Source organism: Falco cherrug, chromosome 11, assembly GCF_023634085.1.
Source record: "Falco cherrug isolate bFalChe1 chromosome 11, bFalChe1.pri, whole genome shotgun sequence".
Taxonomy (NCBI): domain Eukaryota; kingdom Metazoa; phylum Chordata; class Aves; order Falconiformes; family Falconidae; genus Falco; species Falco cherrug.
Genome location: NC_073707.1, coordinates 31,188,375 through 31,213,190, shown reverse-complemented (window position 1 = coordinate 31,213,190; position 24,816 = coordinate 31,188,375). Strand labels below are relative to the sequence as shown.

Below are 24,816 nucleotides of genomic sequence, written 5' to 3'. Positions count from 1 at the left end.
TGCAACGCTAGCTGGAAAAAAAACAGCTTCTGCCAAATTAGGTCCCTGAAGCAGCTTTGGACAGTCAGTGGAGTGTCAGTGCAGGAGGAAGGCAAGGTCGTAGCAGCAGTGAGGGGAAACTGCCTCTTTTAGATCAACTCAACACCCAGAACCCACATCCTGGTTACTTCTGCTAAGCAACTTATCATTCAGCAGATGAATTGCAACATGTGCACCTAATCAAGAAATAAAAACCAACTTTGCAGTCTCAGTCATCCTGCTGGAATAAATTAATGTATTTTTTGCTCGTACTGAAGGGGCTGTGACGACAAGCACAGCTGGGTGCTGTGGCCAAGGAGAGATGCTGCAACTGGTGGAGCCCCAGTGAAGTCCTCCCTTGCACTGACTGTGCTCCCCTGGGATGGGTGAGCACTGGCTGGTAGCTTTGAACTTGTTGGTGGCTTTAGCCAATTTCACTGGATAAAACACACAGCTGGTTAGAAAAAGTACACTCACCTTGGCAGTGCAACTCTGCAGGGTTTTATTTTGCTCGCTTGTTTGTTTGCTTGCGATGATATAGCAGGCTATAAACAACAAAAGTAAACCCCAAGAAGTTTGGCTTAGGGAAGTTTTGCCAACCCAGCTGCATAAAACAACCTCATTTCAATCCGTTCGGCTGGCTGACAAGGTGTTGGGTTTTTATTAGGACAGTACCCTGGGGGGCTGTGGAATTAGGAATGCCCCCCTTTCTGTTTTTTAGCACAGTAAAGCTGGGGAGGAAGCTAAGTCCATGGAGAGCTAATCTAACAGTGAGGCAGAAAACTTTTAACTGCAGTGGTTCGGGTGTCCAGAAAAAGGAAGAAAACGAGTAGAGTAGCAGAAGGTGGCCATGCCAGTTAAAAGGGCTGAATATAGTGAAACAGGATGAGACAGGACATCCTGTGCTAGAGGATTTTGAAGACCTGTATGCTGATGCGAACTAATTTAATGCAAACAAATTAAGTGTCAATCTACCAGAACCACTGCATATAGATGAGCCTTAAGAAAATACAGGCTAGAGATTATGGAAAACTGGTTAGAGCTGTTTCTGATGAGCTCAGAAAGAAACCTACTCTGCGACTCTAAATCCAAAGCAGGAAGCTATACATATGACAGATTTCCTGATGATACCTGGTCTAACTTTAGACAGTATTACTTACTGCACATAGTGCTTTTTACACTGCATTGTAACTGAAATGTTGTACCATAATTGTTTTTTATTCTTCTTTTTAAAGAAAGTACAACATATTCCACTAAAAGAGCCACCAGTTTTCTAAAGATTTCAGAGAAACCTTTTAACACAAAATTTCAGAAATATTAAGACATTTTTCTTTCTACTAGTATAAAAGCATTCCTGCTGCAGCGGTTTCTCTTTCTCAAAGGCAGAGGACACTGGGACCACCTGAAAGGTGAAGGACTCTGAGACCTCTTTTTACAATGCTGGCTCTGCTCTCTCATGCTGATTATCAGCTACCACATCTGCATCTCTAAAAGGCTAACAGTGTAATGTGGATTTTTTTCATCAACTGGAAATATGTAACTCTTGAACTCCTCAGGTTTTCTTAAAAAATTCCCCAATCCATAGGGCTAATCAGAACCTGATAAACATTGTGAGAGCATCTGTTAAAATAATATTTTCATGAAGTTTTCATCCACAGAGTTTGGTTCTGTTTACCAGTAACTTTTTGATGGGGCCAAGAACTGCTAATCAAAGCAAATATCCCATTATGCCTCTTGAAATTTTTTGCTGCCCTCCAGGCTTCAGTGAAAGAGCAATCTGCATTTCAGACTTTCCTGTATTTCATTCTTGCCACAATGGCATCTGAATTTAGCATGCAATCTAAATGAACTATTGCCATTCCTTGCTGCATTAACTCTTAGGGAAACATTTTACATCCAATAGCTCACTGAAGATTTTTATTTCTGCATTTAAAGTCTAGGACTTCACTTGTGAGCAAGTGTGTGCGCATACATGTTTGGATAAATACACATATCAAACACACATTCCTTGTCTTACTGACTAGCAGACTAAATCAAAAGACATTATGACCTAAGAAAGCTGACTGATAAATAAATTTCTTCTAATGCTTAGATACTCAATCAGCATCTCTAGTTAGGATGTTCCCTCTCGCCAGACACTGCATCTCTAACTAAACAGCAGAAGAAGGATTATTGTAGGCACACAGGCTTTGTCACGGAGAAAGAATTAGGTTGCATTTACTTGTGCCATTTGTGGTAAAATAATCGGGACTTTTCTGATAAGACAAAGCAAGGACCATTTCTTGGAAAACATGAATTTATATACATATAATCCTGCCTTGGAAAAAATATATATTTAATTTCATGTATATTTAAGAGTACCAACTGGATCTTAATGTGTCACAAAGAAATAATACTTTCTTCCTTGCAAGGCAATCCAAGGGAGTGGTTACTTGTGACCATCACTTGAACAGGTCCGTCACATATTCAAGGCACTGTGTGGAGACAGGTGTTCCTAGAATAGGGTAATACACTGTATCCTGCTTACAAACAGAAGATGAAGGCTGTACATTGCAGTGCAAAGTTTTTCATGTAGAAGAAAGCAAAAAGCAGATGGGGAATAATGTCACATTAACTCAGATAGGCAAGAGTGGCTAGCAAGAGTGCATCCCAGAGACATCCTGCTACCGGCATCTTACAGAGCTAGAGGAAATCTCAAACTGTAAAATACTCAAATGAAAAACCCTGCATGAAAAAAATAGCACATTTATAGGTGTTTGGAAGCAAGTGTAACTTCACAGCTGGGGAATTCATGGCAGTGACCACTCCCACAAAGATTTACCAACTCTCTGCCAGCTCCACCCACTGACTGGAGATTTTCCATGTGCAAAAGTCTTTTTATAACAACTTGAACTTCAGTATTTGACCTCTGTTCTGAAATGCCTTTTACCTACTCAGTCACCTAATATATTTAAAGATTTTGCAACCAAATAGGTGTTTGTGTCACAGGACAAATTAGATCATTTTAAATAATAATACTACACTTAGCAGTTCCTTTTTCTCTGTTGCAGCTATGAATAATATTTTTAAGTTCTATTGGAATAGCAAGACTATTGTTGTTTCTCCTTCTTTGAGCTGCTAAGCACTGAAGAAAACTGCTTGTGTCCCATCAAAATACTGTCAAATCAGAGATGAGTTCTGTTTCAAATTTTGTTTTCATTTCTATGAAAAAAATAAGATTAATTCAAACTATTTAAATTTATTTTTGCAGACAGACTTGCTCTGCTAGCAAGTATCCTTCAGTTCGCATCACAGCTGTAACAGTCGTTCCCAAAAAATGTATTTCCATGTCTCTCAACCTTAGAATGAGATGTTTTCTTGCAACGCAGCTGCTCAATTGATAAATTAAAGAAATAGTCTCATCTTCAGCATAGAACCAGAAGTAAATGCTGCACAATTTCTGCAAAGTGGTTCAGAAGTTTAAAAAAAATCATCATATGTTTTTGGTGAAGTAAATAAGAATCAAATACAGACTGAAATGTGGTAGTTATCAGAGATTAACAGACTTTATAATATGGCAAAATTTTCTCTTCTTTTTTACCTTCCCTCAGCGTGTAACAAATTTAAAGTCTGTTTTTCAAACTTAACTTTTCAAAAAGAAAGTGTGCACTGGACTATGGAGGACACCACTGCAATCAATATTTACCATGGGATGGTCATTACCTCAAAATCAGACTAAAGCATTACAGGGAAAACCAATTATTTATTGGCATTGAGGAAGAGCAAATAATCACAGAGCATGAGTATGACTATATCCAGATTTTAAAACCGCATTATTTCTCTAAAGAGAAGTCATTTATTAAGATGGGATTAATTTAAGATGAGACATACAAATCCAACCATAAATGCAAAAATTATTTTGAAGGACCATGTCTATAATACATACTCAAAACATTTCAAAAGCAAAATGTAGTTTCCACAATGAAAGAATCAGTGAAGCCAATTTTTGTATAACACCAATCCATTTCAATGGCATATACAATATACACAGCAAATGCTCAATCTCTGACATGCTAACAGAACTTTACAGAAGTACTAAAAAAGGTTTCCTATTTTTTCACTTGGAACAATTTAAAATAACAATTTTCAAGACCCTCCTGACTAAGAGACCTGAACGCCAGTAATGCTTACAGATTCTTCATCTTCTAGATGGTGTATCTCTACTTCTCCATTCCCAACATTTGGCTCTGATAAATTTTGTCAATGAGCATCTGTAGCCTTCAAATAGCAAATTTTCAGTCAGACCTCTTACTCTTTTTCAGTTGGTGAAATATCACATTTCCTTCAAGTACTCCTACTTTTTGCTAAAGAAAACTCTATCTTGTCTTTAATAGGGAATAAAACTTTGTTAATTGGGTTCTCTCATACTTTACACGTGTTTCATGGCCTCTGTTTTCCTGTATTAGCACACATTATTTCACCAGTCTCTGAACAAGTTCCTGTGGAGCGAGAGTGCTGTCCACCCAAGGCGTTCCCCTGACATAATAAATAGTTGTCATTCCAGTCATCTTCTGTCAGCCAAACAAAGGCTGAAAACACCATCTGGGAGAATCACACGAGGACGGACTACTAGTCCTAAAAAACCTAACAAAAAGCAAGAATCTGATATAGCTGCACAATGCTGCAGTTCTTATCCTCTTTTTGCTCTTCTCCATCTCCTTCCTTACATACTTTCACGCACTGAATCTTTTCTTTTTTGGTCTCAAAGTTCTGTTTCTATTTCGTCTAGCTGAATGCCTTGCGACTAAAGAAGTCTGGAGAACTTTAATCTGCAGTGGGAAAAGCAGCAGTCACATCAGGATTACAACCGGGGAGTGATGAATTATTCAGCCAACATAAATCTACAATTTTTACTGTATGGGCAATTTAAAACATTCACGATTTTCACTTTTAGGGCAGTTTTAAGCAACCTTTATGAAGAAGGAGCAAAAAGTTACTCCAACAAGCTCTCGCATCCCCTCCCTTGTTAAATCCAGTCTGCACTGGCAAGGCAAAGATTATACGCTAACCATCTCCTACAGTCAAACCATGAGCAAGTTGTATACTTACAAGCAATGAAAGAAATACAACACTGATCTTAAAACACATACACATGTAGGAACAGGTTTCATTTAAAGATGACCTCTCAGCTGTTAATAAACCTCTATTAAATATATTTCAGGGTATGAAACCTTTATGGTTATTCTCTTAACCATGTTCAACTTAAAAAGAACAGTAACATTTTGGAGTCTGACCTCCTGTTTACATACACACTATGACCAAACATGCAGAATGTTTCTCCCCAGACTTGATTCATTAAATTAGTATGCATGCAAATTTCTTGGCCAAAAAAAAAGCAGCGTTACTAACTGATGAAATGCAGATATAGTGCTGGACAGTGCTTTTCAAGCTTCCCTATTCATGCTTCAAAACCATCTAAATCCACATTGTGAAGTTCAGACTGGAATTCAGTTTTCAAGACAGGATGCGAGGATTTGAAGCCTGCACTTAAAAAGCTGTATATAAAATAACAAAACCTAATATCCATAGAATGAGCAATTAGTACTAAATTCTCTCATATAGCAGAATCTGAAACAGTACTTTTATCATCTCTTACTAACTTGAAATCCCAATTCCATCCTAATGAACAACGATCTGCTTTTGTGTACAAATACCAAGCATGAATTCCCGTAATAGCTAACAAATAGTCCATTTAAGCAGTTAAACTTTCCCAGCTTTGTTGCTGGGAAAAATGAACAGGAATTAAGTAGGTCTGGTGGAGACAGCAGAAGATATATTTATACTGAAGATAATCTACACTACTGTGCTGACGTGCAGATTTTAAATAGCTGCTTTGCATATTGCTAGCACGTGGCTGCTTTGAAATGGAGACCCACACAGGCTAACTTTACACATCTTTATTCAGTCTGAAATCAGAGTGCTGAAACAGCTACACAAGTCATGGTACTCAGGCTAGTTCAAACAAACTTGCACATGCCACAGTCACGACAGTGACCATGGTAACAAGCATGCCTTATGTCTCCAAACTATCATAACCTGATGCAATTGTGCATTCTAATGCAATAGCTCTCCTCATTCTTAAGAAACATTTCAAATGAACGTTAAAGCCATTATAGCCTCAGGCTTCTGTACAAGCTGCTCTTTTTCCCCACTAGGAACTCACATGACAAAGCAGGAGTTGGCACGCTGTGGATCATGAAGTACATTACACAGGTGCACTGCAATTACAAGAGACACTGCTAACCAAGATTTTGCAGTTGCACCCTTGTATCTCCTCTCAGTCCAGCACAAGAATATCTGATATTATGAAATGCACAGAAATATATTAAGAGCCTGTACATCTTGCTCAGAGAGTGGCCATCTTTCCTTTTTCAGTTTTGTCCCAAACAACAAATAGCTTTTCTATCAAGAGCTTTGGAAACAACACAACCGGAAATGAAACAGGATGATGAATACCTAAGAAAACTCTCTTTACAGCTGCTTCCATGCACACAGATATTTTCACGTTGTCACTACTTCTGTTGGGACTGGTGGTGGCTTTCATTAGATGTCCTCAAGAAAGAGCTATCCAGCTGCAGGAGCAGCGGTGTTCATGATTATTACACACACAAGTGCACAACAAAGCCAGCTTTGGTAAGTCAGTTCAATACACGGGTCTCTCTTGATCCTTGTTTCAAACATCATTTTCAAGTTGAAACAGATATTCTTATTTTTACCGTAATGAATCAAGGAACAAATGAATTGATTTTGGTTTTCTGTATCAAGGGAAGGAAGGGAAAAGACAGCTTGTTTCACTTATTTTTTAAACTTTCCCTCAAATATCACTTTGGACTGATGAGATCTTCAGTTTCTATCCTTTGATAAATCAAAAAGTCAAGCTCTTTTTTTGCTGTAAATAGTGTCCCATAATGCTATAAATTCTGCTAATGAAAGAAGACATCAGGGATAAGAAAGCCTGTGCCTATGCCTCCCCTTTCAGGTGCACGCCCCACAATTACCAGGTACCTGACAGGTATATGAGACACGCACCAGGCAGTTAAGCCCATCCTTACTTTGGTCCCTTTGGAATTCAACTGTAATTTAAAATAGCCCTGCTCTTTTCGACTTCTTGCAAGCAAGAGATCATTAACATGTTTACTATTTCCAGTTGGTTCAAATGGTCTCAAATATTGAAAATTATCATATTTAAAATAGTAAGGTCACATGACAGGGAGAGCTCAAGGCAACATTGGTCCCATATCTCCTACTGAAGTGCAAGAAACACTGCTAACTCCCAAAGCAGCCCTGACCCTTCTCTAATTTATCAACCTAGAGCACCACAGCTAGGGAGTTGGAGGAAAAACTGCAGAGCACTTACGGAGCACTGCCAGTGCTACACGGCTGTTAGTGTTCCCTCCAGACATCTGTGCACATGCTTATGGCCGCGTGAACCCAGGGCCAGAGCTTTCAAAATCCAGATGAAAAGAGGTGCTCCCTCAGACTCCTGAAGTACATCAGTGGGTAGGAACTGTGCTCCCCAGGACACAGGCATCTGCAGAGACACATTGCTAAAAAACCAAACTTGAGTGTTTTGACTCATATTCTTCCCAAGAAGTCAGTTTAACGACAGGCTTTTGAACTCTGGCATCTGAGTAAGTTCTTTGGTATTACAGCTTAATGACTGAAGTAGAGAAGGCACTGGTGATGCATTCTGAAACTGTTTCTGAGGAATCTAGATTCTCTGGCAGCTCAGGGCCTGGGCATTAGCTTATTCCTACCACTAATTACTTCTCCCTACAACACATTTACATATTTGCTCCTTTTGAACACTCATCATGTCTCCCCCCCCCCCCCCCCTTTTTTTTTTATTTTATTTTTGTAGTATCTCACTAACTCTTGCTGCACAAAAGTAATACCTGTAAGTTCTTTCCAGTGTCATGGAGTCAGTTAAGTGATAAGCTCATCCCTGTTCAGCTGGGGTAATACACACACTTTCTTTATTTGCTTGATTTGATTTCCTCTCATCATATGACTATACAGAGGCATGGTAAAACGCAGACGCCCTACTCCCATAATAATTTAATGCCCTTTTAGTGTTCCCAACCCATCCCTCTTCACCTTGAAACACCCCACACTGCTCAGGACCATTTTCTTGCAATATGGCAATTTAATTCAGGAACGATCAGGCAGTCATGAATGTTTTATTAACATAACTTTGAAAGTCAAAACCAAAACCACTTAACTAGATCTTCTGGGGCATTTTCATGAAAATAATAATAATAATAATAATCCCCTATGTTCCCTAATTTAACTTCTCTTTCTTTATTTAAATAAAAAAGACATTACTCAGTCGGTTCCAGCCTCTTAGAAGTTGGTGTCCTGGATCAAAAGCTTCCACAAAGTTTTAGTCTTCCAGGGCATTTATTTGACTCTCAACACCAGAAAATTAGAGAGAAGAAAGAGCACTGCCTCAGGAACCCATGCTGCAACACCTGCAGCAGTTACATTGCAAGCAAAAGACTGCTCAGTGATTCTCCTTTATGTTGCTCAAGAGAGGACAAATTATGCAGAGTTTTCAAGTCTTGCCATTGGCTCCCTACTGAAAGACTCTTGCTGGCAAAGAAAGGGAACACCAAGTTCCCTTTACAGAGAAGCAGGTGAGCACAGGGATTACATTCAGCTTCTCCCCCCTGCACAGCACCACAAAGAAAGGGCTGGAAGCTCTGGGGGTTAACTCAGCTAATTGGTTACATGTTTGGGTCTCCCAAAACTGCCAGGCAGACCCACTCCAGCTCCAGAAATGACTGATGAAGTGTCAGACTCTCATGTCACGTGTCATGAGTTCATGACATCTGCAGTGAGTTTCAGCTATCACGTCAGCCACCAGGTCTGGCAGTTCATGAGAAACCAGCTGTGCTCCTCATCCTTGTTATGTCTGTGACCACTTTCTCACACTCATACTTTCCTATTTAGATCACTTTTTAAACAAAAAATTCTGTTTTACAACAAAATGCTGAAAAAATTAATTTTAAATATGACAAACAGTAGCACAGCACTTGCCCCAGGTTCAGCTCAGGGTTTCTCACAGTGACAGGGACACGCCAGTAACATTATTTTGTCATGAAAGACAACCACTAAGATCCACAGTACCGATGCCAAATAAGCATTGATACTGCTAGGTCTTAGGTGCCATTATGTTGTTGATAACCACATTAAGAAAAGAAACTGAAGACTGCAAAACCCAGCAGGTGGTTGATGGTGTTACATCAAATAATGGAAGGCACACAGTTAAGGATGTCAGTGTCTGACAGAGAGAAAGAGGAGCAGTTGCACCTGGGGGAGAATGAGAGGAGGACTATAAAGTTCTATTTTCAGTTGTGTTACTGACTTGTATTGGAACAGCCAAGGGACATAAGCAGAAATTTAAGCCTGTAAAATGATCTGAAAACACCTGTTCGCAGAGGTATAATATGTTTTTGTGACACACTTTTGAAATACTTTGTATCAGAAGCATAGTGAGGTCGACTTAAAGCCATGGTAACAGACAAAATGCTGTTTTCAATTTGTATATATATATATATATAAACCTCTCAATTAAACAGTGTGTGTCACTGACATTGTATTTAGCTCTCCTACCAATTGGGAGTGCCGGGAAACTCAGTAACAAAACATTCCAGTAAAAATACCTCTCTTCACTGTAATAGGTTTGAGGTTCTGGCCTTTCGTATTATTCATCAACATGATTTTCATCTTCCTTCACAGTCAGGTTGTTCCTTAATAAGAGACGTACAACTCACAAGCCAAAAAAGCTTTTAAAACCTGTATTTGAAATAACTAATTCCAATATGCAGCTGGATACACTTTCTTTTGGCTCTTCTACCACAGCATCATCATGTTGTTTATAGTTTATTAGAAGCAGGTCTTTCAATGGCCAGTCTTGAAAGTTCACATTAACACTTTGGAATGCACAAACTGCAACTCATGCAACTTAAAAGTGTTGAGTGCAAAACCCAACACATCCCAAGAGATACTCGAATTTACTCAGAGTATTTTTCTAGTCATCCCATGCAGACCTGCAACACAAACCAATACGCAGCTACCGCCTTGAGCTGCTACACAATGCTACCAGGCAGACCATCACTGTTCTTAACAAGGAGGCAGATAAGTTAGATACAAGTTGCTTTTTTAAAGAAAAATGTTACTTAAAAAAAAAACCTTAACAAAATTTACATCTCAAAGCCTGATAATAAAAGCTATCTCCTTAAGATAACTAATCAATAGATTAGAAACAGCACATACTTGCCCATGAAGGTTGAAGAGAAATAAGAATTACTGAATTAGTAAAGTCAAGGTACCACCTCAACTAGAGCCACTAGAACAGAGCCTTTAAGCAACTTCAGATGAGGACACCAATACCTAGCAAAGAATACCTTACAGGATAGCAGGTTCTCCTAAGCAGGAAAAACTGTGGCATTCTTGAAATTATTGACTACCATCATCATTCTCTTTGAAGAGCTGGTAGGTTAGCTCGATCAGGTAGAACTACCTCCAATTCTTGTCCAGCCTGCTCTAACTCAAGTTATAACTGGAGTCTGAAGAGATGGTACCCAACCTCATAACAACCTGGCCACAGATTCCAGGTCTTGGGAGGAGATACTTGATAAGAGGGCTTCCATCACAAAACTGACCTTAAAAGTCCCAGAAGCATGTCTCAAATCAGTTCACCCTCCAGGGGCTTAAAATATTGTGTACATGTAGTTCTAGATACAAATAATTCAATAACTTTTAACAGATGTAGATACATTATTTGGCCTCTTATTTAGCTTGTTGTTTTGCTTTTATTTACTGTTACAACATTCACACAAAAGCAGGGCAAAAAAAATCTCAAAGAAAAAAATGATAGTAAATACCATTCTCCTTTTCAGAAACAATTCAAAATAAAAATGTCAATCAGTATATCAGGATACATAATTGCTAAGATAAATATTAAAGCAAAAAAAGAATTCAGGTTGATGACTTAAATGTTTGTCAATTTAAGGCATCACAGAAAGTGTTTATTTAAAGCACTGATTGAAATAATTCCATCCTGGAGGCAGGAGATTGCTCCTGCCCTCAAAGTTAAAAATAATATCACCATTAACCTCAGCAACAATTTTCTAATTGCCAAAGATTACAAATCTTTTATGCAACATTCATCCTCAGAGAATTCAATCATGCTACTTTGCCTTCCAAAACCACTACTATAACAGTAGTTGTGACTTTTAAAAATAAGGCAAACTTATGTGATGTATTTTATATGAAAGCATAAAGAATTTTGCAAAATGAAAACATCTGCCATAACATCTTTGTAAATTATCTAGCACCTCTTACTATTTATGCATGAAACAAGCAAGAAGAGGGGCTGCTCGGAGCTCTTCTCTGACATGTTGATGCCAATTGGCCCTATAAAACAGGCAGCTGATCCTACATTTTGTTCTCTAAGTCCTGAGCAATAAGGACTGCTGATACGTGCCAGCAAGCCAGTGACCATCAGTAGGAACAAAGAGGGCAAAGTTTAGTTTCCAGAGCATCCAGAGTTACAAAATTGTTGATGATCTTTCAAAAGCCATAAAGAAATGCTGCCAAAACGCACACTTGTGCTCTCTGTTTCTCTCAAACATGCACAGAGAGAGATAAAATCCTAAACCACAGAATTAACTCTTACACATATATCTCTCAGGTTTTGGATCTCCAGCAGTGTATCAACAATAGTACATTGAAACTGATAGTAGTTTTCCTATAGCTGCCTGGTGATCTTGCTAGGACAGTTTGTTATTAAATACATGCAGTCTTACAGCAATCTAAAATGAAGGCAAGTTACAACATAATAACACACACCATTCTCTTTTCTCCTCTACTCATAATTCTTGTCTTCAAGTCCCAAGATCCACTTCTCATCTCCCTCATCCCCTTCCTGTGCTGGCATCCCTGTGCCTTGTTATTCCAGTAGGGACACCAGATATCTTTTTTGGCCATGAAATTGAAAGTAACAGCAGCTTCTTTTCAAGCAGTTAGTAAAAATTTAGTTTCCTTGTCATAGTTCAGAGTTAACTGCATCTCCAAGCATGGAATGCAAGGCCACTCACCTTCACTTCTCTCCCAGGTAAATCCCAGCAGCATCACGCCCACAGTCAAGTTGGCATAGTCCTCACATCAGCAACTGTGATCAGGTGTGCTTAAGCATCATGATCCCAGTATCAGGTGATCATTATCATAGGCCTTTCACAACAAAATCTTGTTTTATCTCAATTATAGGAGCACATGAGTTATAACACAACCACATATACTGTAACCCTACATACGACTTTGGTCAGTTTGGCATCTCCCTGTTAACACCACACCAGAGAAATGAGATTGGTCTCCTTTCCAGTGTTGCTGCTTCTCTCCTTGTGAACTAGAGCCTGCTTTTGTCTGTTCTGCAGTTATTTTTCTACTTCTCCCTTTGTGATTTCCCTTTTCTTCCATATCAATAAAGGGCCAAACTTAGGGTGATCAGGAATAAAGATCTAATGAATGTAATCGTTCTGTTCAGTGGGATCATCCAGATTCTTGTCCAAGTTCCCTGCTTCTCAAGAGAAATAAACCCACTGTAACCACATCTGTGTATGTCAGATTGAAAAAAAAAGAAAAACATTCAAAGCACCTTCTACACCCTGCATAGTGTCCTACACATCTCTAAAAAGACTTAAGAAGAAAAAAAAAAAAGGCTAGAAAAATTAAGACAACAAATTTCACACTCAAATGCAGGAAACAGATGAAAGCTCAGGGGTATAAACATTAAGAAAACTACAGACAAGCGTGTTTTGCCCTCCCCTTCCTCCTACTCCCACACTAAGTTTCCAGTCCTGAAGTATATAGGCTTGGATAGACATTTTATTTAATGCTGATCACAATCAGATATTAAAATACATCAGCTTCAGTGTGCGTTTGGAGGAAACATACACTTCAGGGAAAGTTTAGGCAATTCTGTAGTGCAGCCCGTGCATAGAGTACCTGCAAATAAATTATGTTCCCATTTAAAATGCAAGTTTAAAGAAAAGCAAGCGAGCCACAGCAACACCAGAGAACTGTATTACGGGCCACGCACTTTCACTTATCAGAAGAAATGTTTCATGCCCTCCAGCAGTTTTCTATCTGGTAGAGAATGAAAAAGTAAAGAGATTTATTACATTAAAAAGCATTGATTGAAAGCAGTAGTGTATGACAGTTTCAGCTATTATAACAGAACTTAATAAAATCAAATGTTTACCCCTGAAGGGGATTTGGAAAAAAAAAAAAAAGAAAAAAAAAGAAAAAAAAAAGAAAAAACCACCCAAGCCTTTTCAACATTTATGACAATGACAAAATTTGCAAGGGATAACATTTTAGCACTGAAAGTAAATGCAAATAAATGTTCATTTCTCCAGGGGAGCTTTGAGGTTTGCCAACATGACGTGCTATGGATAATTGCATTGTGGTTTAGCAGTTAAAACACGTACTTTGATTGTCTGGCTGGAGATGTCAGCTGCTCACACAGCTGTGAATCAGACAAGGTCGGAGATGATGAGAGCCAGCAATGTTTCAGCATCATAATCAATTTGTATCAGCAGCAGTAGGATTGGTACTCTGTGCTGCCATGCAGGTCTCAGAAGTTTGTTATGGCACCCAACCGAAAGAATGATGCTTCTTCCTCTCCCCTTGTCCGCTTTGCTTATGACATGACAACTTGGACATCGCTATCCTGGAGCCTGAGCCCCTGTCCCAGCTCAGTGCCATATGTGACCACCTAACAGCTACTTTTCTGGAATGACTTGTCTACCAGAGTAGAAAGAGGTATATTTTTCCGTTCAGATTATTTTATGGCCTGCAAATTATTCTAGATCTGAAAGCCTGGTCTTAACAAGTACTTTCTGTTCTTTTTATTTCTTGAATGTGATCAAGATAGTTCACTTATACCAGATCAGGAACAGCTTTGCCATCTAAATATCAGGCCTTATGGCATAAATGCACAGATTTTTAAACTACAATTTACACATTCTCACCAGCCTCCCCTACTTACCCTGACGTGAGTATCTGTTAGTATTCTGGCACCCGCAAACCTTTTTCCTTGTGAACTGCAATGAAATTAACTTTTTTTTTAAGCTACGCTGCTTTCAAATGAGATCTCTCCATTCAGCAATAAGGTAAAACTGCTTTAATAAAAACACTAGCTGAATCGTTTAACACTAGCTAAACAACAGGAGTAAAAGTACACAAACAGCCCAAAAGAAATTCTCCAACTTGTTGCAAATACCGATTCTGCATACAACTTACAATGGCCTCGAGAGCTCCAGCTGTCTGTACATACATCTTTGTCAGGATGGAAACTTCCTTTTGGACTTGGTGTAGCTGTAGCGTTTGTTGTCTTACTACCTTCAGGGCGAAATGAAACTCTACAGGACTAATAAAGACAAAGGGTCATTAAGTCTTCATGACCTTCTTTTACATGGGGGATCTCTTGGGCTGCCCACGAGCCAGGGAAACTGGTCTGTCCAGCTGGACTGATACCTATTAATAGTCACTGATGGTGAACATTGATGATGAACCTGACTATGAAGTCATCAGCTGAAGGGAACTTGTAGTTATAAAAGCTGTCTTAAAGAAAAAAAAAAAAGAGTGTCACCCATACCTGCTCCCTACTTCAGAAGGCAGTGGCACAGGGCATACATTCCTGAACTTGTTACAGAGGTTTTCAAACCGGGGCATGCACGCTAGGAACATGCAGATCATTCTAATCAGCACGGATGTGCCACACAGTATGAGCAGCAACAGCTCACATTACTGCTTGTCTTTGGCATCCTGCTCGAGATGCAGGCTGAGCACCCCAGTGCTGCTGTACTGCTCTTCCTGGGTCTGCTTGGGTCCCAGCACACGCAAGGACCTACCAGTTGCAAAGACCCAAGGGCTGGCACGGACAAATAGAGTATAGCTTGTTGAAGCAGAGCATCCCCTGAACAGATGAAGGTGTAAGGTTCATGGAATGCTCAGTACAGAAGCATGGTCACAAATTGCCTGGACAGCAGGGGGGACAGGCATGTGGGTGAGGCAGTGTCTTTGCAGGGGCACAGAGTAGGAAGGCTGGCAGTAGGATCCAAAGGGTGGGTGCGTTCACTTAAACTTTAAGGTTTTACCAAGTATTACAGTGAAGAAGTGGAGCTAGAGGCATGTGACCTTCTGTGCATAATTAGAGCAGCTGCTGCCCTTAAATTAGTTTTGGAAACTCTCCTTTCAAGGACATAGATTCAAACCAAAGGGGACTACAGGGAGTATACAAGCATTTTGTTCCTTTCTCCAGATATATCTGTATCTATGCTGTGCTTAAAATGGACAGCAAGCCCTGAACCTCAAGACCCCAGAAACATTACTGTGAAATACCTTTGGACTGCCTTTCATAGAATGTTTTTTCTTGGAAGGGACCTTGAAGATCGCCAGCTTCCAACACCCCTGCCATGTGCAGGGACACCTTCCACTAGACCAGGTTGCTCAAAGCCCCATCCAACTTGGCCTTGAACACCTCAGCAGGGATGGGTCACAAAACTCAGCAGATCTCACACATGACCATTTCTGAAGAGATCAGCATATTCAAAGGTTCCTGAGGCCGAGGGAAAGGGGCACCACTGCCCATAGTTTCAGTTTTGTGAAGGCAATACCTATGGGCTGAGAAAGCATGCTAGATGGGCCAGATGAAGAGGAACAAGGCTGAAGAGTCCTGAGAGCAAGGAAAAATTTAGAGGTGCCAGACCCAGTGCAGGGGAACCCAGCAATGCATATGGGGCCTTCCTACAGGGCCAAGTGAGCTGCAGAAAAACGTGTCCACCAGCAAAAACTAGACAGCAGCAAAACAAAGCATCCATATGCCTGGAGAGTGTTGAAAAAAATAAAATTGCCAGAAGCCAAAACTCAGCTTTAAGGAACAATTTACACCATAAATATTTGGATCTCTAACAACAGGGAGGAAGGAAAAATACTACTCTGGTCCAAAAAAGCTACTGAAAGCATGACACTCAAGACAAAGCTAGAGCAATCTGCTGTTTTAACTAATTCCACATGACAGAAGCATCCAAATTTTCTTTCTCTCACACTATTAAAAGCAAAAATATCCAGGTTCCTGACATGCAGAACAGAATCGATCAAAATCCTACTGCCCCAAAAGTGTATTTAAGTTTACTATTGTCCAGGCTGGACACTAGGTTAAGCACGACTAGCTAACAAGTCTTCACCATTGCCTATATTGTGTGGTAAGCAGTATCAGTTTTTAAGCAATTTAAGATGTTGCTCGTCTCTGAGCTTTGATCCATCTTTAGAGACAGCTTATGTATCTAAGGACATTGCCACAGCAGTGCTGCCGCAGGGTATCAAGTTAAAAAGCGTCAGGCACTAACAACTGCGGTCTGAACATTCCTGTTTGGTAGCTGTGAAATATCCTCCCCATCTACAGCGATGGATAAGCTACTGAGCATTGACCACACATAAAAAGCACGCACACAAATGCTTCCTACGGAGCAGTCAGAGTTAGTCAAGTTCACAGAGAAACTTAAAATTCCTTTTATAATCTAAAAGCATATAAAAATCAAAATTAATTTAATTAAACCAGTGCCAATCAGTTGGCTGCCTGTGTGCCCAAACATGGAAGCCCTGATCCAAGCTAAGCTGACAGACTACATTTAAAATTAATTGACTTTTTGATTTTTATAAAAATTGAAAAAGACTCAATTCTACACCCAATGATACAGCTGTGAACAGCAGTGATAAGAGTTCCTACTCCCAATTACGTATTTTTACACCATTTTAATCAATTTTAAGTCACAGTTTTGTACAGCAAATGAGTGTATAGTGCAGACTTAAAAATCAAATAAGCATGGTTTTGTAGGGTGAAAACTTGGATAAACTAAACAAAATGACAGAAATGTTTCTATATATCATTTTGGCTTGTATTTTAGGCCACTTGTGGAATTTATAAGCAGATTTGAGACTTGCCTATCAACATGACCTCACCTACGTAAATATTTATTCAAACATTTAGGCACTTTGCAGAAGATTCTAGATTGGAAACTGAAGGAAATTACTATAAAAGGGAAAACCATCCCAGCAGTTTCTTTTTAAAAACTGCAATAACGTCCATAAAAATTCAAAGCTGTTGATTTATTCTTACATTTTATAAAATCTCAAGCAATTCATCCTTAATGGCCTTTACTCAGAAGTATGATAGATAAATTTTCATCACTAAGTTTGCTTAAGTAGTTCAGTAACAGAGGAATAGGTTTTGAATTAGAATTAGCAGACCCAGATAAATTTAGGAAAACCCCAAAACTGTTAGCTTTCTCTTCTTTCAACACAGCATAAACACCTTCTGCTATTAGGATCAGAAACTATGAAAAAAATCCCAAGATCATAAAAATAAAAATATTAGTTCATATTTGGTGAAAGGCAAATATTATCTTGCAACTGTCACTATCACCTCCAACTAAATGGAATGTTTCCCCCTATCAATGCCTGAAAAGATGCTCACCATCATAGCACAGCTTACACCCAGGTCAGTTCAGGTCATCAGTTTGTGAAGAGGTTAAAAATCATGTTAACTGATATTAAAGTAAGTGTACAGACACCATGTCCTGCTCTGACAGCAAGATTTACAGCTGCTCTGCTGATATCTGCACGTGTTTCGTAAATTTAAAGCACTTTACCCCTTCACCTTCATCGAAGACCAAGTCAACTCATTCATTAAAGAAGGAGAATATGCACACAAGCTATTACCATGGTACTCAGCATTTCAGAAGTTTCCTTCCCAACCTAACCTCACGGCAAATTGTTTGTTGTGGCAGGCCTGAAAACGACAGCAAGTTCACCACAGTGAATCCGGGAGGAATTAATCATGCTTTCAAGTACCTGTATTTTGGATGCACAGCAGGATCATTTAAACTCAGCTGGCAGGGTGCCCTCTTCTCAGGCCTCACCTCAGCATTCATGTTTCCATAGTCTCAGACAATGCTGGTAAGGGCTCTCACCATCTCTCACCATTATCTTCTGACCTTTCTTTTTTTTTTTTTTGGCTTTGTAAGTTAATCGGTAATCAGAGACTTCTGCCAGCAGTTCATGCTACTGATTTCAAGGTCCTGGGGCACACAAAGCGTTATGTGATTCTGTATGTGGTTACAAACATTAGCCATTTATACAGCAAATTCCCTCCTTTCACACTTAAGCTCCCCAATCTTTCCTTACATTATGAATAAAAACAAAAAGGTTTATTTCACATACTGTAACACAACATCAGCATCTCTAAGAGCCAATTATATCATGCAAAATGCTCTTATCCATACCTATAGATCATAAGGGACAAGCCTTGCCATGTTCCTATTTAAAGAGGCTAAGAGAAATAAAAAGAGCAAGACATTTTTTATGAGACAGTTACTGAGCTTTAATTTCCCACCGTCGTTACCCACATCAGTTTACAACTGCAAACAAGCACAGGCAGCATATAAGGTACTATCTATTACTATAATTATTTTTAAAGTCTTCACCTCATAGGGTTAGGGAAAAAACAATGATATGCAACATAGCCATAACCATAAAACTGCAGATGGTAGCTGAGCTACTTTGTTCTTGTCTAATACTGAGATCTCATTAAACTGAGTGCTTAAACCTTAAATAGTTGAGAAAAAGAACACTTTAGTAAATGATAGTTAAAATAGTTAAATAAATCATTCTGATTAAGCATCCAATCTTTCATTTGCTCAGCTTTCAAGCTCATTGCTTGTTATTTTGTCATTTATGGAATTTGCTACTTCTCAATCTTCCAGTCTAGGCAGCCCCAAAACTTCAAAATAAACGAAAAAGGGAAAGGGGCGGGGAAGAAGCACCCAAGCCATCTTTAAGCTGATGACAGAACAGACAAAAATACTTTCTTCTCTTCTTTTATGATTCTGTTAGACCACTTGAAGACTCCTTTGGCCAAAGTCATTCAGTAAAACAACAAACAGAAACTTTTCCTTGTTCTTTCTGAGTCTACTTCTTTGCCCGCTACCTGTTTTGCATTACTACTGTTATTCAATCTTCAGGAAACAAACTAACTCTTTATAAAAGGAAGACCAAGTTACGCACCATTTATCAAGTTTTTTCTCTGAAATATTATTGCCTTTAACAAGTAGTTGCAGCAGCACACCAGATTCTTAGCTGTAACACAGAGCATTAATAATTATTTTTGCTTATTGCTTTCTCATCAAGCCAGCCACAAAATTTAAGTAAAAGGCTAGCAACCTATTCAGGCTAGAGTTTTAAGATGGAAGAGGAAATGACAAAACTGAAAAGGAGAATTTATGCAAAATGTTAGTAATAATTAAGCAAAACTCAGAAGTCTTCATAAATTATCACTACACAGTAATACATATTACTTGAATCCTGTTTTTCTCCGTCCTTCTACTTCAACATGATATGGCAGGAAGTAATTAATGAAGACACACTCCCTTGTATATAGCTCGGTAGAATTAATCTAGCATCTCATTTGTGGTATTGTCTGTTTGGAAAAACAATTGTTCCCTATACAGAACAGTTTCTTTCACGTGTAACTCCAGAGATTAGCAGTTCTTTGTTCTTTAAATACACATAAAGAAATTTACTGGAAGCCCATATGAAAAATTTAATCTCCACAAAGGCTTTGCTACATATGTAGGTAAAGTGTTCCACAGAGTCATTTATCGTAAAAAAAACCAACAACAACAAAAAACCCCAACATCCAGAAAATCAATTCAAATAATGACCCAAAATTTAGTATTATGTATTATTGATTAAATAAGAGCATTATTTTTTGCTGTTTCTTCTCCCTCCCCTCTTTTGTACTCAAAACCTGCTTAGATTAAAAAGTGTTTTTCATTATTTTTTGCTGTATGCACAGCACACAATTCATGCTCTTCTAATCAGTTCTACATAAAATCTAAAAGCTAGAAACTAGTTATGTCCTCAGTGATTAGGCATGTATTTTTGTAGGAATAAAGGCCACTAAGACCACCTGGGGAAAGATAAATCAGGGATAATAGATACATACATTTTACAAATACTAACTTAAGCAAGGTTTGGAGAAAGATCTGCTGTCACCTTTCAAAATGACAGGCCTCATATAAAAGACTCAGACTTTGCCACTGAGTCAATTAGAGCAAGTTCCAAGGAATTGGAACACAAAAGAGAAAGGCACTTTCCACAGGTCCTGTATTATCATTAATATACCCTACGAATGTACTTCCAACATCCACAACAAAACAAACAAACAAAAATATATAGGGCACATTCTTGTAATTTAGCTATTCTCTGTGTTAGTTTTGGATTATTTAATATACTGAGTTTGCAATCAAGTGCAGAGCAAGATACATATATGATGCAAAATTCTCGAAAGCAATAAGATCCTCCTTTCACAGTGTGAAAGTGGTTTTTTTTAGTGAAGTCTAAGCATGTCTATCATACTTCTATCTGTAACAATCTCAGAATACTGTTTTTAAACACGAGACTGATATTCCTGCAAACTTGGTTTGGCTGAGCAGTTCAGACAAGGAAAACTATCAGTTTAAACAAAGGGAAAGAAGGCAGAAGACAGAGCACAAGCACCTTCCGTCCAAAGCTTCAGAGAACAAGAGAGCCAGATGTATCAAATACACAGATCAGAACCAATATTCCTTCAGCAGATGTATACCAGTTTGCGATACATATACATTGCTACTTGCATTCCTCGAAGGCCAAGGAATACTGAACTGGCACAAGTATGCCAGTAAGAGTTGGCACAGCTGTACCCCAGTTGAAATCTGACATAAAAAGGAAAGCAGATTTCAAAAACAATCAGAATTTTTCATTAAGCTGACAATTTTCAATATCCAGTGTTCACATTATTTTAAAGGGGGCAAAACAATAGCTGCTGCAAGACAGCAGCAGGACAGATGACTGGCTCCCTTTAGAACCGTGCAGGCAGCAGAAGAGCAGCTTTTTGATGATGTGCCTAAGGCCTGGATTTTTCAGGCAGCACTTACAGGTTTAGAGGGGCAGCAGCTGCCATCCTCTTGCTCCATTAGTGTCTGGTCACTGCCGATGCTTTTCTAGGCAGGACTCTGTAAAAGCTGCTGGAGGAACACCCGAGCTCTCTTGCTGCCTTACCCCTCCTTGGCAGCAGCACTTATATGAAAAACTTCAACATTTCTCTCCAGCTTCGCATAGCCAGCATATGGGTTGCTAAAGCTAATTGTCACACAAGGGCAAATTCTTTGTCCTTTTCCACCATTATGAAACACGTACTTTGAGCTATACAGAAAGCTACGTGGCAGCACCATAATCATAAATGAAGAGAAAGCTATAGATTCAATGTCTGTCAGCTGTAATAAATGAAGTATCCCATCTAATACTAATTACACAGCACAACCTGAAGGAATTTGCCGTACCTAAAAAAGTTAAGTGGTTAAACACCAGAAAGTTTCAAAATTACAGTTTTCCTGGCTTTCCACTAGGGAGGGGACAAATATGACAGCACAGCAGTAATAACTTAAAAACTACATGCAATTACTCATTCTCAGCAACTTACTGGTCTTCACTTGAGAGGGAATTACTGTGAAGACACATTTTAGGCACACCAGCTTTAGAGCTGCACACACATCTGCCTTTAAGAGGACTCCTCTCTAACCACTACAGATGAGCCCAGCTCCTGGCTGACAGGAGGGGGAGACCATCCCTGTGCCAAAATCAGATCACACAACACTTCGCTGTAACAAAAGATGACTCCAGGGAGTTTGTGCTCATCGTCATTATTCCATGCACGTCAGAGCCACCTCCAACAGCTTTTACTTCAATTAAACCTTTACTACCGCAAAGGGCAGAGGGGTATAAACACATTTATACCATACTGATCATGGAAGGGGCAATGAGACATAAATGGAATGGAGTATTTCTCAATACCTAGAGACTCCCTCCCCCCTCCCCCAAGAAGCAAGGACAACACCCCTCCACCCCCAATGTCTCAAGATAACTGCACAAACCTGCTAGGGGAGAACATATCCATTCCTTGCCCCATACCATCCTCCCCCCCCACACCCTTTTTTTGTTTGGGTTTTGGTTTTGGTTTTTTTCCCATCTGAGCACTTGCCTCTCCTCCATGCCCATCAAATATCCCGAAGATGGAGGGGTGAGTCTTGTTCACCAGGTCAGTGATTACTTCGAACCTGTCCTCCATGTGATCCCTCCGGCCTTGGATGGAGTAGACAGCCACATTGTGGCTCTTGAACTCCCAGGTCTTGGAGAACTCTGCGTCCAGCACGTCTAGCCCCCCGAGCCTGTCATTCTGCATGATCTCAGCCACCTTGCCCTTCACCATCTTCACCGCATCCCTGCTGGACTTAACAATGGTTTTCACTTCATCCGTGTGGAAGAAGTAACTCCACAGGGCCAGGCTGATGCACAGTAAGAACAGGGTCTCCGGTCTAAGCAAGAAGTAACGCATGATCCGACCCAGCAGAGACAGCAAAGTCATTGTATCCTCTATCATTTATTATCGAGACCGTGTATCCCCACACCATGCAACGCGCACCCCGGCGGCTGGGATGGCTCTGAGCCGAGGCTGCGAGTCAGTGCATGCTCCGCTGGGGCGCAACCGGCGGGCGGGCAGCGCCGAGTCCCGCGCCCCGCCGCTCCCTCCTCCCGGCGGCGGCCTCGGGGGGCCGCTTCGCGCACCGCCGCTGCCGGGCGGCGGCCACCGGCGCGTCCCGGCCCCGCGGCGCCCCGTCCCTCCCGCGGGGGAGCCGCGCCGCTAGAAGCGGCGAGGAGCGGGCCCGGCCCGGCCCGTGGAGGAAGGCTCCGCCGCTGCCGCACCCCCGCGGCCGCGGCCCCCCTCAGAGCCCGAGCCCGGCGCGGGCGCCCCTAGGCCGCTGCTCCGCCTCAGGGCCCCGCGGGAGGCCGCCGCGCTCCGCCGCTCTCGCAGCTCGCCCCGCCGCGTCGCCGAGCCACCGACCGGCCGCAACGAGGAGGTTCCTGGCAGGGTCGCCCGCGGGTACCTGTCTCCCGTGTCCCCCACGCCTTGCGCCGGCCCTCCCCCGGGGCGGAGCGCCGCCACCGCCGCCGCCTCCGCCTCGCCCGGCCCCCGCCGCCCGACTACAAGCCCCGGCGGCCTCCGCGGCGAGGCGCCGGCACGGCGGGGCGGTGGCGGGGCGGAGGCCTCTGGGGCTTGTAGTGCGGCGGGGCCGTGGAGCTGGGCCCGGGGAGAGGCGGGCGGCTGCGGGCAAGCGGCCGCGAGAGCAGCAGCGCAGCCCGGCCTGCAGCGGGCAGTGCCGCGGCAGCCAGCGCTCGGCGGCAGCTGACCGTGTTCCAGAAGTCGGGGGGACTCTACCAGCCCCGCTCCCCGCTTCGGCTTACACCCCCGGGCGGCCAGGACGCAAAATGGTGCTGTGGTTTTTCTGGGGGATAATCTTGCATGACGAGCAAGCAATCTCCGGCTACGTTCACGGGCTCGCAGGTGAAGTGGAACCAAAGTGGGAATTAAATTATTAAACTGATAGTAGAGTTTGCCTAGTCAGCGTTTTAATGGCAAAACCCGTGCGTTCTCTTTCCCTGACCCGTTTCTGTAAGTGGTCGGTTTCTGCTAACTGATGAGCAATGAAAATTACAAGCTGTGACTGTGTGAGCAGAAGTTTGCTGGAATATAAACAAGTCAGCATTGAGCCTGAGCTGCAAATGAGCTGGAGCAATTTTCAGCCATCTGGCAGAGTGGGGGTCAGAAAGCTGACAAAACTCATACACCAACCTGAGAGAGTATGACAGCTGATACCATAGTCAAAGGCATAAGAGTGGTATTGAAAATGAATTAGCAAACCACAAAAGCAGCTGGCAATTTTGAGTGAAAAAGGATATAAAACTGCCTTTCAGCCAAGGCTGAGCGTTCAGGTACGTGCCTTTCAAGTCTTCCAGCAGCTCCTGCTTCCTTAGGACTTTTAACATAGAAGTCACACGGAAACATACATAAACTATTGTTTTGCTAGTTTTGTCAAAGATCAGCTTAAGTAAATTTCATAAACTCAGACTCTGTTAACCCAAAGTTAATGATTTAAGCATTTTTGTGCCTGATTCTTACATCCAGCTCTGAGAAGCAGAAAAGTTAATGACATGTGTTGTATAAACAACGGCACTGCTTTAAGTCTTAGAGGTACTAGTATTTCAAAGGACTATCCAAAGGTGTATGTTTCAAGCCTGAAGAGACTCTTACCTTTTCCTTATCTGTCTCTATCCACTTGAGTTGAGCTGCGGGTTCTTTACCTGAAAGGCCAAAATACATGCCCATGAGTCCAGTAATACAGTAACAACACAGACTTTGCAGCATCTGTAGCTTATGATGCTGACTGAGGAGCAAACATAACAAGTGCTTCCAGGAAACATAAGACCAAATGTGACAAACAGGCTGAAATAACTTGCACCAATGAAATAATATTTTTCAGACTAAGTCCCCATTTTGTGAATAGAGCTTTTTCTAGAGAAACTGCTCAGTTCAAACAAAGCCTCAGTTTTGTCTCTAAACTGTGTCTTAGTGTGCCTGGGACACTTGCATTACAACACAGATCCCTCGGCACAGTCAGTTTGTCTTTGTATATGTGCCCTTAGCTAATTTCTTCTCTCTGGCTTTTTGCTGTATCTGCTGCAGCAACTCCCCTTTCAGTTGTTCATTGTACTGGCTGGAAGCCATTTGTGGCCGCTAAGCAAAACTGGATCTGT

The 24,816-nt window shown here is 41.0% G+C and overlaps 1 protein-coding gene across 2 annotated transcripts in view; it reads right to left on the bottom strand.

Annotated features, from left to right (window-relative positions):
- The window catches only part of PPM1L (protein phosphatase, Mg2+/Mn2+ dependent 1L), a 108,520-nt gene extending 85,359 nt beyond the window's left edge, over positions 1 to 23,161 (bottom strand). Inside the window, exon 1 of one of the 2 annotated variants that reach the window (XM_055723454.1) lies at positions 22,201 to 23,161. In XM_055723454.1, coding sequence (XP_055579429.1) covers positions 22,201 to 22,603 — 403 coding nt within the window. In that variant the 5' untranslated portion in view covers positions 22,604 to 23,161. Of the gene's footprint in view, positions 1 to 17,979; positions 18,126 to 22,200 lie in introns of those variants that run through there. The other variant, XM_027806617.2, reaches the window with a different exon arrangement.
- Positions 23,162 to 24,816: the final 1,655 nt, after the last annotated feature.